The following is a 21,317-nucleotide window of genomic DNA, read 5'->3' as shown; positions in this document are numbered from 1 at the left end:
AGGGTCGTACAGTACTAGGGAAACAGAAGCAGTGATGGGCCGAGGGTCGTACAGTACTAGGGAAACTGAGGTAAAAGCACCAATGCCGGAGGGAAGCCTGTGGAATGTTGGAAAGAGTAAGGGGGGGCCGGGGGTACCAGAGACAGGATGATGATTGGATATGAAAATGAAGTCAGAGGGGAAGAAAGGCAATAAGAGGGGCCATAGCCCTGTATAAAAGCAGGCGGAAGGTAAGTGTACACAAACTGGGTAAATCTGAGGGTTTATAATAGAACCAATAAACATAAAATACAAATTTATTTTAGATGCCAGAACTGCTACAAACAAATGTCTTTAATTCCCTTCTCCGCTGTTAGAAGGAAACTCTGCAGTGTTCCCAGTTTAACCCACGTAATGCTGTACTATTGTTACTCTGACAGAATATTCATGCAAGTGTTCCCCATACCAGGAACAGGTCTTCATGAGCCCCTGCAAATTCTCTTGCTGAATGTGATTGGCTATGAGCGATATATCCATGCTTTTATGATATCTGCTATCTCTTTGAGCAAACTTAGGGGGCTGTTCCTGCTGAATTGTGCTTAGTACAGGGGAATCCCTATGTGCCATAGTTTTATGGTATCTCTCTGTACAGGCTATGAGCAAACTTAGGGGGCTGTTCCTGCTGAATTGTGCTTAGTACAGGGGAATCCCTATGTGCCATAGTTTTATGGTATCTCTCTGTACAGGCTATGGGCAAACTTAGGGGGCTGTTCCTGCTGAATTGTGCTTAGTACAGGGGAATCCCTACCTTTGCTGGTTTTGTTGTATGGTATTGGACCTTGGGCTTACATGGCTAGCTCCGATACCTTTGGGATCCTCAGTTCAGTTCTGACCTAGGCAGGATCTGCAAGGGGTTTGTACAAGGCATACTCTCTCAGGGGGTAGATCTGTACTTAGGCTTTTTGGGCCAGAGAATTGCCTATAGTAGCCCGGTCCAGCCCAGGAAGAAGGAACCATGGCACAATGACCTATTAGACACACAGAGGGAATGGTGTCCCCCTCTATTCTAGGGGCAGTTTTACCTGTGAATGGCAACCACTGTACTATGTGGCCCTGTGTCTGCACATATGAAACTCCAGCCAATCAGAGCTCGGTGCTGTCACCAGGAGCCTACGTGGCCCAGTGCCCGGTGCTAAGAAGATGGGTCAGGCCAGGGGGCACCCCCAGCAGTCTCAGCAGTCCTCTCCATGGTGGTTCCTCTCATGAACCCTCAGGTTGGACTTTTGGTGGAAGCTCTTTTCGCAGTGTTTGCACTTGTAGGGCCGTTCCCCCGTGTGTGTGCGCTGGTGGTCCTTCAGGTTGGACTTCTTACGGAAGTACTTGGCGCACGTGGGGCACTGGTAGGGCTTCTCGCCCGTGTGGATGCGCTGGTGGCGGGCAAAGCTGGAGTTGTCCCGGAAGCTCTTGTCGCACTCGCTGCATTTGTAAGGCCGCTCGCCCGTGTGTGTCCGCAGGTGGATCTTGAGGTGGGAGCTGCGGATAAAGCTCTTGTCGCAGTCGCTGCATTTGTAAGGCCGCTCGCCCGTGTGTGTCCGCATATGCACCTGGAAGCTGGACTTGTTACAGAAGGTTTTGCCGCACACACAGCAGATTATGAACGTCTGCCCCCGCTGCTGGAAGCTGATTGGAGCGGCATCGTCAGGGAAAGCTGTGTACGGGCACGCCTCCTCCGCCCCCTGCTGGGCATCAGGGAAGGGCAGTCTCATGTTTGATAGGCCGGACTCTGGGAAGTGCTCGGCAGTGGGAGGGGCATCAGAATCTTTGGGTTCCGTTTCCTTGTCTGAATTGTGCAGTGCCAACCCCGGCTTGATCTGTCGGGCAATCCCCTTGCGCCTCTGCGTCCGCTCTCTGCGCGGTTCCATGCCTTCCCCAACACTGGACCTCTCGGATCTCGGAAGAACTCTGGCAGGACTCCATTCATTGCTTCTCTCTTCAGCATCACCAACAGTTACAAAGAAAAGGAAATCCTGTTAGCCAATGAGCATCAAGCAGAACCTGTATTTGCTAGGTGCTACTGGGCCGGCGCCATGCCAACACTAAACCCATGCCCGGTACCAGTGCCGCTGTATGGACTCTAAACCCGCGCCCAGTACCAGTGCCGCTGTATGGGCTCTATACCCACGCCTGGTACCAGTGCCGCTGAATGGGCTCTATACCCACGCCCGGTACCAGTGCCGCTGAATGGGCTCTATGTACCCCTGAATGGCTTCTATACCAGCGCCCAGTCCAGTGCCGCGTATGGGGCTCTATACCACGCGGTACCAGTGCGCGCTCATACCCGGGTACCAGTGCCCTGGCAATGGGCTCTATACCCACGCCAGTACCAGTGCCACTGAATGGGCTCTAAACCCCTACCCGGTACCAGTGCCGCTGTATGGGCTCTATACCCACGCCTGGTACCAGTGCCGCTGAATGGGCTCTATACCCACGCCCGGTACCAGTGCCGCTGAATGGGCTCTATACCCACGCCCAGTACCAGTGCCGCTGAATGGGCTCTAAACCCCTACCCGGTACCAGTGCCGCTGTATGGGCTCTATACCCACGCCCGGTACCAGTGCCACTGAATGGGCTCTAACCCTACCCGGTACCAGTGCCGCTGTGTGGGCTCTATACCCACGCCGGTACCAGTGCCGCTGTATGGGCTCTATACCCACGCCCGGTACCAGTGCCGCTGAATGGGCTCTATACCCACGCCCGGTACCAGTGCCGCTGAATGGGCTCTATACCCACGCCCGGTACCAGTGCCGCCGAATGGGCTCTATACCCACGCCCGGTACCAGTGCCGCTGAATGGGCTAGCAATAAAGGGTAAGTAGACCAGCCAAGCCCAACTCCCTAGGGCCACACGTGGCTCAGACGAGGCTCGGGTACCTGGGCTGGGGAATGGCTTTCCCTCCTCTTCCTCCTGAGAGATGGGCGGGGTCTCTGCTTGGGAGTCCAATTGGGAGTCATACGGGTTTGGGCAGTACTGCTCCTCCTCCTCCTGTTTTACCCTCAGGAGACAGTCCGACTGGCGCTCTGTAAAACACCACATGGAACCCAGAGATGGGATTTTGCCGCAGCTGTAAGGCCGCACCGACCCACGGAGCCAGCAGCTTGATCTGCTCTATTTATTCTTTCTTTCTACAACAAATACCGCCCCCCCCCCAAATTTCTTTCCTCTGTTCGACTGAACTCCTACCCCCCCCCCAATGTCTTTCCTCTGTTCGACTGAACTCCTACCCCCCCCCCCCCCCAATGTCTTTCCTCTGTTCGACTGAACTCCTACCCCCCCCCCCCCCAATGTCTTTCCTCTGTTCGACTGAACTCCTACCCCCCCCCCCCCAATGTCTTTCCTCTGTTCGACTGAACTCCTACCCCCCCCCTTGCACTTTATTGATCCTGCAAAGTGGATCTATTGGTGGCAGCAGCGACCAATCAGGCAGAGGCTGAATGAACGCTATTCCGTGTGGCTAATTCTACACTGGTTACTATGTACCTTGAGTGAAAGATCCGGCAGATCCTGCCCACACTGCGGCCAATAGAATCTGCAGTACCCCCCCCCCCCACTCCCGAAAGAAGTGGATTGTGAAATGAACGGGGGGCTTCTCATTGGTGCACACCCAAGCTGTGGCAGAGAAACAGGGTGCTTGATTGGTGCGTGGCATGTAGAGGGGCGGGTACCAAGGCCCAACTGATGGGACTGACAGGTTCATTGCAGGGAGACTCCCTCAAAGTAATTTAACTGGTTACTAACTGGCCTCCCAACCTCCCTACATATCTCCCTAAGTACCTACCTACGTACCTCCCTAAGTACCTACCTACGTACCTCCCTGCCTACCTACATAAGTACCTACATACCTAGCTAAGTACCTCCCTGCCTACATAAGTACCTCCCAACCTCCCTAAGAACCTACCTACATACCTCCACACCTATCTACATACAGGGGCTTGCAAAACTATTCGGCCCCCTTGAACTTTCCCACATTTTGTCACATTACAGCCACAAACATGAATCCATTTTATTGGAATTCCCCAGGAAAGCCCAATACAAAGTGGGGTACACGGGAAAGCCCAATACAAAGTGGGGTACACGGGAGAGACCAATACAAAGTGGGGTACACGGGAAAGCCCAATACAAAGTGGGGTACACGTGAGAAGTGGAAGGAAAATCATACATGATTCCAAACATGTTTTACAAATAAATAAGTGCAAAGTGGGGTGTGCGTAATTATTCAGCCCCCCAATACTCTGTAGAACCCCCTTTTGCTGCAATTCCAGCTGCCAGGCTTTAGGGTATGTCTCTACCCGCTTTGCCCACCTACAGACTGAAATCCTTGCCCATTCTTCTTTGCAAAACAGCTTCCAGCTCAGTCAGATTAGATGGGTCAGCCTTTGGGAACAGCAGTTTTCAGATCTTGCCACAGATTCCCCATTGGATTTAGATCCTGGGCTGTGATTGGGCCAGTCTAACACATGGATATGGTTGGGTTTAAACCCATGTTGCCCTGGCTTTATGTTTAGGGTGGTTGTTCTGCTGGAAGGGGAACCTCCGCCCCAGTCTCAAGTCTTTTGCAGACTCCAAGAGGTTTCTTGCCCTGGTATTGGCTCCATCCATTCTTTCCCACCAACTCTGAGCAGCTTCCCTGTCCCTGCTGAAGCCCCCCCAGGGCCATGATGCTGCCCCCCCCATATGTGACAGTGGGGATGGGGGGGGTCAGAGTGATGTGCAGGGTTAGTTTCCGCCACACATAGCGTTTTGCATTTTGGGCCAAAAAGTTCCATTTTGGTCTCATCTGACCAGAGCCCCTTCTCCCACATGTTTGCTGCCCCCCCACATGGCTTGTGGCAAACTGCAAACGGGACTTCTTATTGGTTTTCTGGTAACAATGGCTTTCTTCTTGCCCCTCTCCCATAAAGGCCAACTTTGTGCCAGTGCCCGACTAATAGTTGCCTATGGGACAGATTCCCCCCCTGAGCTGTAGATCCCTGCAGCCCCCAGAGTCACCATGGGCCCCTGGCTGCATTCTGATCAGCGCTTGTTGGGCCTGGTTGAGTTTAGGGGGGGGCCGTGCCTGGGTAGGGTTACAGTTGTGCCATACTCCTGCCATTTTCTGAATGATTCGGTGGAACAGGGCTCCGTGGGAGGTTCAAGGCTTTGGGAATCTGTTTGTAGCCTAAGCCTGCTTTATATTTCTCAATAACTTTATCCCTGACCTGTCTGGTGGTTCTTTGGGCTTCCATGGTGTTGTTGCTCCCAATATTCCCCTTAGCAACCTCTGAGGCCGTCACAGAGCAGCTGTATTTGTACTGACATTAGATTACACACAGGGGCACTCTATTTAGTCATTAGCACTCATCAGGCAATGTCTATGGGCAACTGACTGCACTCAGACCCAAGGGGGCTGAATAATACGCACACCCCACTTTTGCCACTTATTTATTTGTAACAAATGTTTGGAATCATGTCTGATTTTCCTCCACTTCTCACGTGTTACCCCACTTTGTATTGGTCTTTCCCGTGTACCCCCACTTTGTATTGTCTTTCCCGTGTACCCCCACTTTGTATTGGGCTTTCCCGTGTTACCCCACTTTGTATTGGGCTTCCGTTACCCCACTTTGTATGGCTTTCCGTGTACCCCACTTTGTATTGGGCTTTCCCGTGTACCCCACTTTGTATTGGGCTTTCCCGTGTACCCCACTTTGTATTGGGCTTTCCCGTGTACCCCACTTTGTATTGGGCTTTCCCGTGTACCCCACTTTGTATTGGGCTTTCCCGTGTACCCCACTTTGTATTGGCTTTCCCGTGTACCCACTTTGTATTGGGCTTTCCGTGTACCCCACTTTGTATTGTGGCTTTCCGTGTACCCACTTGTATTGGGCTTTCCCGTGTACCCCACTTTGGTACATTTGGGCTTTCCCGTGTACCCACTTGTATTGGGTCTCTTTCCCGTGTACCCCACTTTGTATTGGTCTCTCCCGTGTACCCCACTTTGTATTGGTCTCTCCCGTGTACCCCACTTTGTATTGGGCTTTCACGTGGAATTCCAATCAAATTGATTCATGTTTGTGGCTGTAATGTGACAAAATGTAGGAAAGCTCAAGGGGGCTGAATACTTTTGCAAGCCACTGTACCTACCTAAGTACCTCCCTACGTATCTCCCTAAGTACCTCCCCACCTACCTTCCTAAGTACCTCCCCACCTACCTACCTAAGTACCTCCCTACGTATCTCCCTAAGTACCTACCTACGTACCTCCCTTCCTACCTACATAAGTACCTACATACCTAGCTACCTAAGTACCTCCCTACGTATCTCCCTAAGTACCTACCTACGTACCTCCCTTCCTACCTACCCATGTACCTACCGCCACACAGACCCACTCAGTGGAGGGGCACAGGGTATGTTAGCGAACACTTACCTGCCGCATTCTGCCCCATTTCTGATCCCTCGTTTGAGTCGTCGGTGTCACTGGAGACCGCGCGCTCCCCAATATAATTGATTCTCAGCAGGATGTCAGGGGCGTGGCCTGCTTAAAGCACATAAAGCATAAGGGTCCGCCCTCTCTCATGGGCACCCAATCACTAGAAACCTCCTGCTAAATACTCCCACCCCCCACCTACCCAATCACTATACACTAACCCCTAAATACAAGCCCCTCCCCCTCGTATCCTAAACATAGGAATATATGAAAGAATACAAGCCCCACCCCTAATTAACCCCCCGGTCCCCCCAATATAACATTACCCTCTTTGCTCCTGGCCGCCACGTAGCGATGGTACCTCCCCGGCTCCTCGTTCTTGGTGATCCTGAAGAGGATTTCGGAATTGTGAATGTGGTACCCTGTGGGCAGTGAGAGCAGGAGGCGGGGTTATGGTGCCAGCACAGGGAGGGGCTAATGCTGATGGGGTATAGGGGAGGGGCAGATTACCCAGGTCCATCAGCACGCTGTGTATCTGGCGCATAACGGTGCCGTACAGCTCCCGCTGCCAGTCCGACAGGATGTTCCACTCCCCCTCCGAGAACGTGGCCGCCACGTCTGTAAAGGACACCGACTCCTGGAACATACAAAGCCATAAAGTGCTGCCCTTTCTGCCCCCAGCCAAGGCACATAGGGGGGCAACACAGCCAGGCCTTCCGCTGATGAGCCCACATTCATGCCTGTGCCCCCCATCTCTCTACTGCCAGGGGGCGGGGTTTAGCCTGAGTGGCGCCTACAATTCCCAGCATCCAGCCCTACAGCCAACACTGGCCAATATAGGCACAGACACAAAGGGCAGCAGCCTTGTTACAGGGGCACTTGGGGTAGGAGGGGTAATAAGAGAGAGGGCACTGGAATACATTGCAAATCACAATACTATTAGTTTGTGGCGCATGGGTTTATGGGTAACAGACTCATTTAGTTGCCCTTTATGAGGAGGTGAGCAGGAACCTTGATGCTGGAATGGCAGTGGATGGGATCTACTTGGGCTTTGCTAAAGCGTTTGATACAGTACCTCACAGAGGGTTAATGATCACATTGAGGAATATTGGCCGGGAAAATTGGGTCACAAACTGGCCAGTGAGGTGCATTGTGGGTAAGAGCTCGGGTCCCTGATAACCTACCCGATGAGAGGAGTTCATCCTGCAGCCCCCGCCGGCCTTCCGATTCCTCAGCGGCCTACAGCATGGAGTCACTGGGTGCCTACGGTCACTGGGTGCCTACGGTCACTGGGTGCCTACCAACAGAACCATTAACCCACATTTAGCCAACAGAAGTGCAGGCCCCAGGAGCTTACAATCTACATGGATACAATACCCCCCTATGGGAGGTACCCGGTGCTGCTACTGCTTCAGGATCCGGCCCATATTCCGACCCACTGTGCGACAGAACGGGATCCGGCCCATATTCCCTCCCGCTGTGCGACAGAACGGGATCCGGCCCATATTCCCTCCCGCTGTGCGACAGAACGGGATCCGGACCCATATTCCCTCCCTCTGTGCGACAGAACAGGATCCGGCCCATATTCCGACCCACTGTGCGACAGAACGGGATCCGGCCCATATTCCCTCCCACTGTGCGACAGAACGGGATCCGGCCCATATTCCCTCCCACTGTGCGACAGAACGGGATCCGGCCCATATTCCCTCCCGCTGTGCGACAGAACGGGATCCGGCCCATATTCCCTCCCGCTGTGCGACAGAACGGGATCCGGCCCATATTCCCTCCCGCTGTGCGACAGAACGGGATCCGGCCCATATTCCCTCCCGCTGTGCGACAGAACGGGATCCGGCCCATATTCCCTCCCACTGTGCGACAGAACGGGATCCGGCCCATATTCCCTCCCACTGTGCGACAGAACAGGATCCGGCCCATATTCCCTCCCACTGTGCGACAGAACGGGATCCGGCCCATATTCCCCTACACTGTGCGACAGAACAGGATCCGGCCCATATTCCCTCCCACTGTGCGACAGAACGGGATCCGGCCCAATATTCCCTCCCACTGCTGCGACAGAACACGGAAGGCCCATATTCCCTCCCACTGTGCGACAGAACGGGATCCGGCCCATATTCCCTCCCACTGTGCGACAAGAACGGGATTAGGCCCATATTCCCTCCCGCTGTGCGACAGAACAGGGATCGGCCATTATTCCCTCCGCTGTGCGACAGAACGGGATCCGGCCCATATTCCCTCCCCACTGTGCGACAGAACGGGATCCGGCCCATATTCCCTCCCACTGTGCGACAGAACGGGATCCGGCCCATATTCCCTCCCACTGTGCGACAGAACGGGATCCGGCCCATATTCCCTCCCACTGTGCGACAGAACGGGATCCGGCCCATATTCCCTCCCACTGTGCGACAGAACGGGATCCGGCCCATATTCCCTCCCACTGTGCGACAGAACAGGATCCGGCCCATATTCCCTCCCACTGTGCGACAGAACGGTGGGAATCCGGCCCATATTTCCCCACTGTGCGACAGAACGGGATCCGGCCCATATTACCCTTCCCACTGTGCGACAGAACGGGATCCGGCCCATATTCCCTCCCACTGTGCGACAGAACGGGATCCGGCCCATATTCCCCTACACTGTGCGACAGAACGGGATCCGGCCCATATTCCCTCCCACTGTGCGACAGAACAGGTCCGGCCCATATTCCCCTACAACTGTGCGACAGAACAGGATCCGGCCCATATTCCCCTACACTGTGCGACAGAACAGGATCCGGCCCATATTCCCACCCACTGTGCGACAGAACAGGATCCGGCCCATATTCCCCTCCACTGTGCGACAGAACGGGATCCGGCCCATATTCCCCTACACTGTGCGACAGAACGGGATCCGGCCCATATTCCCTACAACTGTGCGACAGAACGGGATCCGGCCCATATTTCCGACCCACTGTGCGACAGAACGGGATCCGGCCCATATTCCGACCCACTGTGCGACAGAACGGATCCGGCCCATATTCCCATCCCCACTGTGCGACAGAACGGGATCCGGCCCATATTCCCTCCCACTGTGCGACAGAACGGGATCCGGCCCATATTCCCCTACACTGTGCGACAGAACGGGATCCGGCCCATATTCCCTCCCACTGTGCGACAGAAAAAAACCCAAAGGGAAATTTTTTTTTTTTTTTTTTCCGGCCCATATTCCCCTACACTGTGCGACAGAACAGGATCCGGCCCATATTCCGACCCACTGTGCGACAGAACAGGATCCGGCCCATATTCCCCTACACTGTGCGACAGAACGGGATCCGGCCCATATTCACCCTTACACTGTGCGACAGAACGGGATCCGGCCCATATTCCGACCACCACTGTGCGACAGAACGGGATCCGGCCCATATTCCGACCCACTGTGCGACAGAACGGGATCCGGCCCATATTCCCTCCCACTGTGCGACAGAACGGGATCGGGCCAATATTCCCTCCCACTGTGCGACAGAACGGATACCGGCCCATATTCCCCTACACTGTGCGACAGAACGGGATCCGGCCCATATTCCCTCCCACTGTGCGACAGAACGGGATCCGGCCCATATTCCCTCCCACTGTGCGACAGAACGGGATCCGGCCCATATTCCCTCCCACTGTGCGACAGAACGGGATCCGGCCCATATTCCCTCCCACTGTGCGACAGAACAGGATCCCGCCCATATCCCCTACACTGTCGACAGAACGGGATCCGGCCCATATTTCCCCTACACTGTGCGACAGAACGGGATCCGGCCCATATTCCCTCACACTGTGCGACAGAACGGGATCCGGCCCATATTCCCCCCACTGTGCGACAGAACAGGATCCGGCCCATATTCCCTCCCACTGTGCGACAGAACGTGATCCGGCCCATATTCCCTCCCACTGTGCGACAGAACGGGATCCGGCCCATATTCCCTCCCACTGTGCAACAGAACAGGGATCCGGCCCATATTCCCCTCCCCTGTGCGACAGAACGGGATCCGGCCCTATTCCCTCCCGCTGTGCGACAGAACAGGATCCGGCCCATATTCCCTCCCGCTGTGCGACAGAACGGGATCCGGCCCATATTCCCTCCGCTGTGCGACAGAACAGTATCCGGCCCATATTCCCTCCCGCTGTGCGACAGAACAGTATCACGGGCCCATATTCCCTCCCGCTGTGCAACAGAACGGGATCCTGGCCCATATTCCGACCCACTGTGCGACACAAAGTATCCGGCCCATATTCCCCTCCCGCTGTGCGACAGAACAGTAATCGGCCCATATTCCCTTCCCACTGTGCGACAGAACAGGGATCCGGCCCATATTCCCTCCCGCTGTGCGACAGAACAGGATCCGGCCCATATTTTCCCCCTACACGTGCGACAGAACAGGATCCGGCCCATATTCGACCCACTGTGCGACAGAACAGGATCCGCGCCATATTCCCCTACACTGTGCGACAGAACCGGATCCGCCCATATTCCCCACTGTGCGACAGAACGGGATCCGGCCCATATTCCCCTACACTGTGCGACAGAACGGGATCCGGCCCATACTTCCCTCCCACTGTGCAGACAGAACGGGATCCGGCCCATATTCCGACCCACTGTGCGACAGAACGGGATCCGGCCCATATTCCCTCCCACTGTGCGACAGAACAATGATCCGGCCCATATTCCCCTACACTGTGCGACAGAACGGGATCCGGCCCATATTCCCTCCCACTGTGCGACAGAACGGGGATCCGGCCCATATTCCCTCCCACTGTGCGACAGCAAAACAGGATCCGGCCCATATTCCCTCCACTGTGCGACAGAACGGGATCCGCCCCCATATTCCCCTACACTGTGCGACAGAACGGGATCCGGCCCATATTCCCTCCCACTGTGCGACAGAACGGGATCCGGCCCATATTCCCCTACACTGTGCGACAGAACGGGATCCGGCCCATATTCCCCTACACTGTGCGACAGAACGGGATCCGGCCCATATTCCCTCCCACTGTGCGACAGAACAGGATCCGGCCCATATTCCGACCCACTGTGCGACAGAACAGGATCCGGCCCATATTCCCTCCCACTGTGCGACAGAACAGGATCCGGCCCATATTCCCTCCCACTGTGCGACAGAACAGGATCCGGCCCATATTCCCTCCCACTGTGCGACAGAACGGGATCCGGCCCATATTCCCTCCCACTGTGCGACAGAACGGGATCCGGCCCATATTCCCTCCCGCTGTGCAACAGAACAGGATCCGGCCCATATTCCCCTACACTGTGCGACAGAACGGGATCCGGCCCATATTCCCTCCCGCTGTGCGACAGAACGGGATCCGGCCCATATTCCCCTACACTGTGCGACAGAACGGGATCCGGCCCATATTCCCTCCCCGCTGTGCGACAGAACGGGATCCGGCCCATATTCCGTCCCACTGTGCGACAGAACAGGATCCGGCCCATATTCCGTCCCACTGTGCGACAGAACAGGGTCCGGCCCATATTCCGTCCCACTGTGCGACAGAACGGGATCCGGCCCATATTCCCCTACACTGTGCGACAGAACAGGATCCGGCCCATATTCCCTCCCACTGTGCGACAGAACGGGATCCGGCCCATATTCCCTCCCACTGTGCGACAGAACAGGATCCGGCCCATATTCCCTCCCACTGTGCGACAGAACAGGATCCGGCCATATTCCCTCCCACTGTGCGACAGAACAGGATCCGGCCCATATTCCCTCCCACTGTGCGACAGAACAGGATCCGCCCATATTCCCTCCCACTGTGCGACAGAACAGGATCCGGCCCATATTCCCTCCCACTGTGCGACAGAACAGGATCCGGCCCATATTCCCTCCCACTGTGCGACAGAACGGGATCCGGCCCATATTCCGACCCACTGTGCGACAGAACGGGATCCGGCCCATATTCCCTCCCACTGTGCGACAGAACAGGATCCGGCCCATATTCCGTCCCGCTGTGCGACAGAACGGGATCCGGCCCATATTCCCCTACACTGTGCGACAGAACAGGATCCGGCCCATATTCCCTCCCACTGTGCGACAGAACGGGATCCGGCCCATATTCCCTCCACTGTGCGACAGAACGGGATCCGGCCCATATTCCCTCCCGCTGTGCGACAGAACAGGATCCGGCCCATATTCCCTCCCACTGTGTAGACAGAACAGGATCCGGCCCATATTCCCTCCCACTGTGCGACAGAACAGGATCCGGCCCATATTCCCTCCCACTGTGCGACAGAACAGGATCCGGCCCATATTCCGACCCACTGTGCGACAGAACAGGATCCGGCCCATATTCCGACCCACTGTGCGACAGAACAGGATCCGGCCCATATTCCCTCCCACTGTGCGACAGAACAGGATCCGGCCCATATTCCGACCCACTGTGCGACAGAACAGGATCCGGCCCATATTCCCTCCCGCTGTGCGACAGAACAGGATCCGGCCCATATTCCCTCCCACTGTGCGACAGAACAGGATCCGGCCCATATTCCCTCCCACTGTGCGACAGAACGGGATCCGGCCCATATTCCCTCCCACTGTGCGACAGAACAGGATCCGGCCCATATTCCCTCCCACTGTGCGACAGAACGGGATCCGGCCCATATTCCCCTACACTGTGCGACAGAACGGGATCCGGCCCATATTCCCCTACACTGTGCGACAGAACGGGATCCGGCCCATATTCCCTCCCGCTGTGCGACAGAACAGGATCCGGCCCATATTCCGTCCCACTGTGCGACAGAACAGGATCCGGCCCATATTCCCTCCCACTGTGCGACAGAACAGGATCCGGCCCATATTCCCTCCCACTGTGCGACAGAACGGGATCCGGCCCATATTCCCTCCCGCTGTGCGACAGAACGGGATCCGGCCCATATTCCCTCCCGCTGTGCGACAGAACGGGATCCGGCCCATATTCCGACCCACTGTGCGACAGAACAGGATCCGGCCCATATTCCCCTACACTGTGCGACAGAACAGGATCCGGCCCATATTCCCTCCCGCTGTGCGACAGAACAGGATCCGGCCCATATTCCCTCCCACTGTACGACAGAACGGGATCCGGCCCATATTCCCTCCCACTGTGCGACAGAACGGGATCCGGCCCATATTCCCCTCCACTGTGCGACAGAACGGGATCCGGCCCATATTCCCTCCCGCTGTGCGACAGAACAGGATCCGGCCCATATTCCCTCCCACTGTGCGACAGAACGGGATCCGGCCCATATTCCCCTACACTGTGCGACAGAACAGGATCCGGCCCATATTCCCCTACACTGTGCGACAGAACAGGATCCGGCCCATATTCCCTCCCGCTGTGCGACAGAACGGGATCCGGCCCATATTCCCTCCCGCTGTGCGACAGAACGGGATCCGGCCCATATTCCGACCCACTGTGCGACAGAACAGGATCCGGCCCATATTCCCCTACACTGTGCGACAGAACAGGATCCGGCCCATATTCCCTCCCGCTGTGCGACAGAACAGGATCCGGCCCATATTCCCTCCCACTGTGCGACAGAACGGGATCCGGCCCATATTCCCTCCCACTGTGCGACAGAACAGGATCCGGCCCATATTCCCTCCCACTGTGCGACAGAACGGGATCCGGCCCATATTCCCTCCCACTGTGCGACAGAACGGGATCCGGCCCATATTCCCTCCCACTGTGCGACAGAACGGGATCCGGCCCATATTCCCTCCCACTGTGCGACAGAACAGGATCCGGCCCATATTCCCTCCCACTGTGCGACAGAACGGGATCCGGCCCATATTCCCCTACACTGTGCGACAGAACAGGATCCGGCCCATATTCCCCTACACTGTGCGACAGCAGAACGGGATCCGGCCCATATCCCCTACACTGTGCGACAGAACAGGCTATCCGGCCCATATTCCCCTACACTGTGCGACAGAACAGGATCCGGCCCATATCCCCTACACTGTGCGACAGAACAGGATCCGGCCCATATTCCCTCCCACTGTGCGACAGAACGGGATCCGGCCCATATTCCCTCCCACTGTGCGACAGAACGGGATCCGGCCCATATTCCCTCCCACTGTGCGACAGAACGGGATCCGGCCCATATTCCCTCCCACTGTGCGACAGAACGGGATCCGGCCCATATTCCCTCCCACTGTGCGACAGAACAGGATCCGGCCCATATTCCCTCCCACTGTGCGACAGAACGGGATCCGGCCCATATTCCCTCCCACTGTGCGACAGAACAGGATCCGGCCCATATTCCCCTACACTGTGCCGACAGAACGGGATCCGGCCCATATTCCCTCCCGCTGTGCGACAGAAACGGGATCCGGCCCATATTCCCTCCCACTGTGCGACAGAACAGGATCGGCCCATATTTCCCTCCCGCTGTGCGACAGAACGGGATCCGGCCCATATTATCCCCTACACTGTGCGACAGAACGGGATCCGGCCCATATTCCCTCCCACTGTGCGACAGAATGGGATCCGGCCCATATTCCCTCCCACTGTGCGACAGAATGGGATCCGGCCCATATTCCCTCCCACTGTGCGACAGAACAGGATCCGGCCCATGTTCCGACCCAGAGAGCCCATTTCACACACCATGGAAGTTACGTATGTATGGCCGGTACCGCCGGTACCACTGGGCCCAGAGAGCCCATTTCACACACCATGGAAGCTACGTATGTATGGCCGGTACCGCTGGGCCCAGAGAGCCCATTTCGCACACCATGGAAGCTACGTATGTATGGCCGGTACCGCTGGAAGCCCATGGAAGCTACGTATGTATGGCCGGTACCGCTGGGCCCAGAGAGCCCATTTCACACACCATGGAAGCTACGTATGTATGGCCGGTACCGCCGGGCCCAGAGAGCCCATTTCACACACCATGGAAGATGCGTATGTATGGCCGGTACCGCTGGGCCCAGAGAGCCCATTTCACACACCATGGAAGCTGCGTATGTATGGCCGGTACCGCTGGGCCCAGAGAGCCCATTTCACACACCATGGAAGATGCGTATGTATGGCCGGTACCACTGGGCCCAGAGAGCCCATTTCACACACCATGGAAGCTACGTATGTATGGCCGGTACCGCTGGGCCCAGAGAGCCCATTTCGCACACCATGGAAGCTACGTATGTATGGCCGGTACCGCCGGGCCCAGAGAGCCCATTTCACACACCATGGAAGCTACGTATGTATGAGGCCGGTACCGCTGGGCCCAGAGAGCCCATTTCACACACCATGAAAGCTACGTATGTATGGCCGGTACCGCTGGGCCAGAGAGCCCATTTCACACACCATGGAAGCTACGTATGTATGGCCGGTACCGCCGGGCCCAGAGAGCCCATTTTCACACACCATGGAAGCCTACGTATGTATGGCAGGTACCGCTGCGCCCAGAGAGCCCATTTCACACACCATGGAAGCTACGTATGTATGGCCGTACCGCTGGCCCAGAGAGCCCATTTCACACACCATGGAAGCTACGTATGTATGGCCGTACCGCTGGGCCAGAGAGCCCATTTCACACACCATGCGCGAAAGCTACGTATGTATGGCCGGTACCGCTGGCCCAGAGAGCCCATTTCACACACCATGGAAGCTACGTATGTATGGCCGTACCGCTGGGCCCAGAGAGCCCATTTCACACACCATGGAAGCTACGTATGTATGGCCGGTACCGCTGGGCCCAGAGAGCCCATTTCACACACCATGGAAGCTGCGTATGTATGGCCGGTACCGCTGGGCCCAGAGAGCCCATTTCACACACCATGGAAGCTACGTATGTATGGCCGGTACCGCTGGGCCCAGAGAGCCCATTTCACCCCGTGGCCAGTACAGGGGCAAGTAATGTTTTGGGGTACCACCTGAATACCCCCTACACTGTGCGACAGAACGGGATCCGGCCCATATTCCCCTACACTGTGCGACAGAACAGGATCCGGCCCATATTCCCCTACACTGTGCGACAGAACAGGATCCGGCCCATATTCCCTCCCACTGTGCGACAGAACGGGATCCGGCCCATATTCCCTCCCACTGTGCGACAGAACAGGATCCGGCCCATATTCCCTCCCGCTGTGCGACAGAACGGGATCCGGCCCATATTCCCTCCCACTGTGCGACAGAACGGGATCCGGCCCATATTCCCCTACACTGTGCGACAGAACAGGATCCGGCCCATATTCCCTCCCACTGTGCGACAGAACGGGATCCGGCCCATATTCCCTCCCACTGTGCGACAGAACAGGATCCGGCCCATATTCCCTCCCGCTGTGCGACAGAACGGATCCGGCCCATATTCCCTCCCCACTGTGCGACAGAACGGGATCCGGCCCATATTCCCTCCCACTGTGCGACAGAACAGGATCCGGCCCATATTCCCCTACACTGTGCGACAGAACGGGATCCGGCCCATATTCCCCCCCACTGTGCGACAGAACGGGATCCGGCCCATATTCCCTCCCACTGTGCGACAGAATGGGATCCGGCCCATATTCCCTCCCACTGTGCGACAGAACAGGATCCGGCCCATATTCCGACCCAGAGAGCCCATTTCACACACCATGGAAGCTACGTAAGTATGGCCGGTACCGCTGGGCCCAGAGAGCCCATTTCACACACCATGGAAGCTACGTATGTATGGCCGGTACCGCTGGGCCCAGAGAGCCCATTTCACACACCATGGAAGCTACGTATGTATGGCGGTACGCCTGCCCAGAGAGCCCATTTCACACACCATGGAAGCTGCGTATGTATGGCCGGTACCGCTGGGCCCAGAGAGCCCATTTCACACACCATGGAAGCTGCGTATGTATGGCCGGTACCGCTGGGCCAGAGAGCCCATTTCACACACCATGGAAGCTACGTATGTATGGCCGGTAACCATGGGCCCAGAGAGCCCATTTCACACACCATGGAAGCTACGTATGTATGGCAGGTACCGCTGGCCCAGAGAGCCCATTTCACACACCATGGAAGCTACGTATGTATGGCCAGGTACCGCTGGGCCCAGAGAGCCCATTTCACACACCATGGAAGCTACGTATGTATGGCCGGTTACGCTGGGCCCAGACGACCTAGTAATTCATGGGCATACGCCCAGGGCCCCCCTCAGGGAAGTAGCGCATGCAAGGGCCGCGATAACTTCCCGCCTACCACATCACGAGCCCCATTTCACACACCATGGAAGCTACGTATGTATGGCCGGGTTACCGTCCGGGCCCAGAGAGCCCATTTCACACACCATGGAAGCTACGTATGTATGGCGGTACCGCTGGGCCCAGAGAGCCCATTTCACACACCATGGAAGCTACGTATGTATGGCCGGTACCGCTGGGCCCAGAGAGCCCATTTCACACACCATGGAAGCTACGTATGTATGGCCGGTACCGCTGGGCCCAGAGAGCCCATTTCACACACCATGGAAGCTACGTATGTATGGCCGGTACCGCTGGGCCCAGAGAGCCCATTTCACACACCATGGAAGCTACGTATGTATGGCCGGTACCGCCGGGCCCAGAGAGCCCATTTCACACACCATGGAAGCTACGTATGTATGGCCGGTACCGCTGGGCCCAGAGAGCCCATTTCACCCCGTGGCCAGTACAGGGGCAAGTAATGTTTTGGGGTACCACCTGAATACCCGCGGAACATTCTAGCAGGTTGGGGCAATATCTTTCTATAAATGGGGGTGGAACCCAAGAAGCCAGAGGGGCTCATTTATAAAGACTGGGCAGTAACCCATGGCAACCAATCTTTGCTTCCATTGGTCTGGCTGCAGCTGGCTGAATAAATGTAATGGCTAGCTGGTTGCTATGGGTTACTGCCCAGGTACCTATATACTGTATAGTGAGCAGGAAAGGCTGCGGTACCGACATGTCTGCCCAACAGAACCAGGGCAGGAGCGAAGCCAATCAGCTCTCACACAATGGCCGGTACCTACACTATGGGCTGCGGCCAAATAACCCACCGCCGGTGCCCAAACAGCACAATCCCCGGTACTTACCCGGTCTGAGAGACTTCTCCTCACTGCGCATGTGTAGCTCCTGGCCTACTGTCACTGCGCATGTCAAATACAGCGGTTTCCTCCCACGCATGCGCAATGCGGTACCTGGGCAGCTGAGACGCCTCTATACGAACTTATTGCGCATGCGTCACACGGACATAGCGGAGATCCCAGGCACAGGGAATGTAGCCCGAAGCGACTGCACATGCGCAGTACGGACAAGGTCTGACCTACCGGTAAGTACCGGACATGTCTCTCTATGGGCACCGACCTGTGTCTGGCACTGATAGTACCCAGGGATTACTGACCCACTGGCACTGATAGTACCCAGGGATTACTGACCCACTGGCACTGATAGTACCCAGGGATTACTGACCCACTGGCACTGACAGTACCCAGGGATTACTGACCCACTGGCACTGATAGTACCCAGGGATTACTGACCCGCTGGCACTGATAGTACCCAGGGATTACTGACCCACTGATAGTACCCAGGGATTACTGACCCACTGGCACTGACAGTACCCAGGGATTACTGACCCACTGGCACTGATAGTACCCAGGGATTACTGACCCGCTGGCACTGATAGTACCCAGGGATTACTGACCCACTGACAGTTACCAGGGATTACTGACCCACTGGCACTGACAGTACCAGGGATTACTGACCCACTGGCACTGATAGTACCCAGGGATTACTGACCCGCTGGCACTGCATAGTACCCACACGGGATTACTGAACCCACTGGCACTGATAGTACCCAGGGATTACTGACCCGCTGGCACTGACAGTACCCAGGGATTACTGACCCACTGGCACTGATAGTACCACCAGGGATTACTAACCCGCTGGCACTGACACCGTACCCAGGGATTACTGACCCGCTTGGCACTGACAGTACCCAGGGATTACTGACCCACTGGCACTGATAGTACCCAGGGATTACTGACCCGCTGGCACTGACAGTACCCAGGGATTACTGACCCGCTGGCACTGATAGTACCCAGGGATTACTGACCCACTGGCACTGACAGTACCCAGGATTACTGACCCACTGGCACTGATAGTACCCAGGATTACTGACCCACTGGCACTGACAGTACCCAGGGATTACTGACCCACTGGCACTGATAGTACCCAGGATTACTGACCCACTGGGCACTGATAGTACCAGGGATTACTGACCCACTGGCACTGATAGTACCCAGGGATTACTGACCCAACTGGCACTGACAGTACCCAGGGATTACTGACACCACTGGCACTGATAGTACCCAGGGTATTACTGACCCACTGGCACTGATAGTACCCAGGGATTACTGACCCACTGGCACTGATAGTACCCAGGATTACTGACCCACTGGCACGTGGACCTACCGTAACTCAAGCGAGCATTACCTGATCAACACACTCGCCACTCGCCAACCTTTCAGTAAGCTACCAGGAATTTATTTGACCACCTGCACTCGACCAAATACCCAGGGATTTACTGAAATCCCACTGCCACAAAAATTGTAGTACCCAGGGATTACTGACCCACTAGGCACTGATATACCCAGGGTATTACTGACCCACTGGCACTGACAGTACCCAGGGATTACTGACCCACTTGGCACTGACCAGTACCCAGGGATTACTGCACCCGCCTCGGCCCCACTGATAGTACCCAAGCGATTACTGACCCACTGGCACTGACAGTACCCAGGATTACTTTCTTTCTCGACCACTGGCACTGACAGTACCCAAGGATTACTGACCCCACTGGCCAGCTGACAGTACCCAGGGATTACTTTTACCCACTCCGGCACTGACAGCTACCCAGGAATACTGACCCACTCGGCACGTTGATATACCCAGGATTACTGACAGAATTACTGACCCACTGGCCCACATGACAGTACCCAGGGATTACGGAACCCAGGGATTACTGACCCACTGGCCACTGACCAGTTACCCCACGCGCGATTACTGACCCCACTGGCACTGACAGTACCAGGGATTACTGACCCACTGGCACTGCATAGACCCAGGGATTACTGAACCCACTTTGCCACCTGACAGCTACCCAGGGCATTACTGCACCCACTGGCACTGACCAGTACCCAGGGCATTACTGAGCCAGTCTTGTAGGCACTCGATAGTACCCAGGCGCATTACTGCGCAGCCCACTCGCGCACCTGACCGAGTACCACGGGATTACTGACCCACTGGCACCTGACAGTTACCCATTGTACGCCACATTACTGACCCCACTCGGCCCACGATCTGAACAGTTAACCCAGGCGATTACGACTCCAGGTTAATTACATGAACCACTCTTGGCCACTGATACAGTACCAAGGATACCTGACCCACTGCACCTGACCAGTCCCCAGGCATTACCTGACCCACTGGCACTATCAAGTACCCAGGGATTTACTGACCCACTTGGGCACTGCACAGCTTCACCCAGGGCGAGATCTACTTGACCCACTGGGCACTGACAGTACCAGGGATTAATCTGACCCACTGGCACTGATAGTACCCAGGGATATTACTTGACCCACTGGCACTGACAGTACCCATGGGTATTACTGAACCCACTGGCACTGACAGTACCCCAGGGTATTACTGACCCACTGGCAACTGATAATGTACCCAGGGATTTATGACCCAACTGGCACTGATAGACCCAGGATTACTGACCCAACTGGCACTGGATAGTACCCAGGGATTACTGACCACTGCACTGACAGTACCCAGGGTATTACTTGACACCACTCACCAGGCGGCATGATAGCTTTACCCAGCGAATTTACTGACCCGCTGGCACTGACAGTTA

General features: G+C 56.1%; 2 protein-coding genes across 3 annotated transcripts in view; one reads left to right on the top strand and one right to left on the bottom strand.

Annotated features, from left to right (window-relative positions):
• Positions 1 to 246: 246 nt before the first annotated feature.
• LOC101733761 (zinc finger protein 182) lies at positions 247 to 18,582 on the bottom strand. Its single transcript, XM_018090618.2, has 7 exons — positions 18,496 to 18,582; positions 7,623 to 7,735; positions 6,949 to 7,075; positions 6,765 to 6,860; positions 6,439 to 6,546; positions 2,910 to 3,056; positions 247 to 1,969 (listed from the first exon to the last, which is right to left on the bottom strand). The coding sequence occupies exons 2-7, from the start codon at positions 7,638 to 7,640 to the stop codon at positions 1,212 to 1,214; spliced, it is 1,254 nt and encodes a 417-aa protein (XP_017946107.2). The 5' UTR covers positions 7,641 to 7,735; positions 18,496 to 18,582; the 3' UTR covers positions 247 to 1,211.
• Positions 18,583 to 18,636: 54 nt separating this feature from the next.
• Positions 18,637 to 21,317, top strand: part of znf71 (zinc finger protein 71) — a 34,907-nt gene continuing 32,226 nt past the window's right edge. The window contains exon 1 of one of the 2 annotated variants that reach the window (XM_031901779.1): positions 18,637 to 18,731. The gene's annotated coding sequence lies outside the window, so the exon portion shown is untranslated. 2 annotated transcript variants of the gene reach the window in all.

Source organism: Xenopus tropicalis, chromosome 5, assembly GCF_000004195.4.
Source record: "Xenopus tropicalis strain Nigerian chromosome 5, UCB_Xtro_10.0, whole genome shotgun sequence".
Lineage (NCBI taxonomy): Eukaryota > Metazoa > Chordata > Amphibia > Anura > Pipidae > Xenopus > Xenopus tropicalis.
Note: the sequence above shows the minus strand (reverse complement) of the source record. Positions and strands in the feature narration are given on the sequence as shown.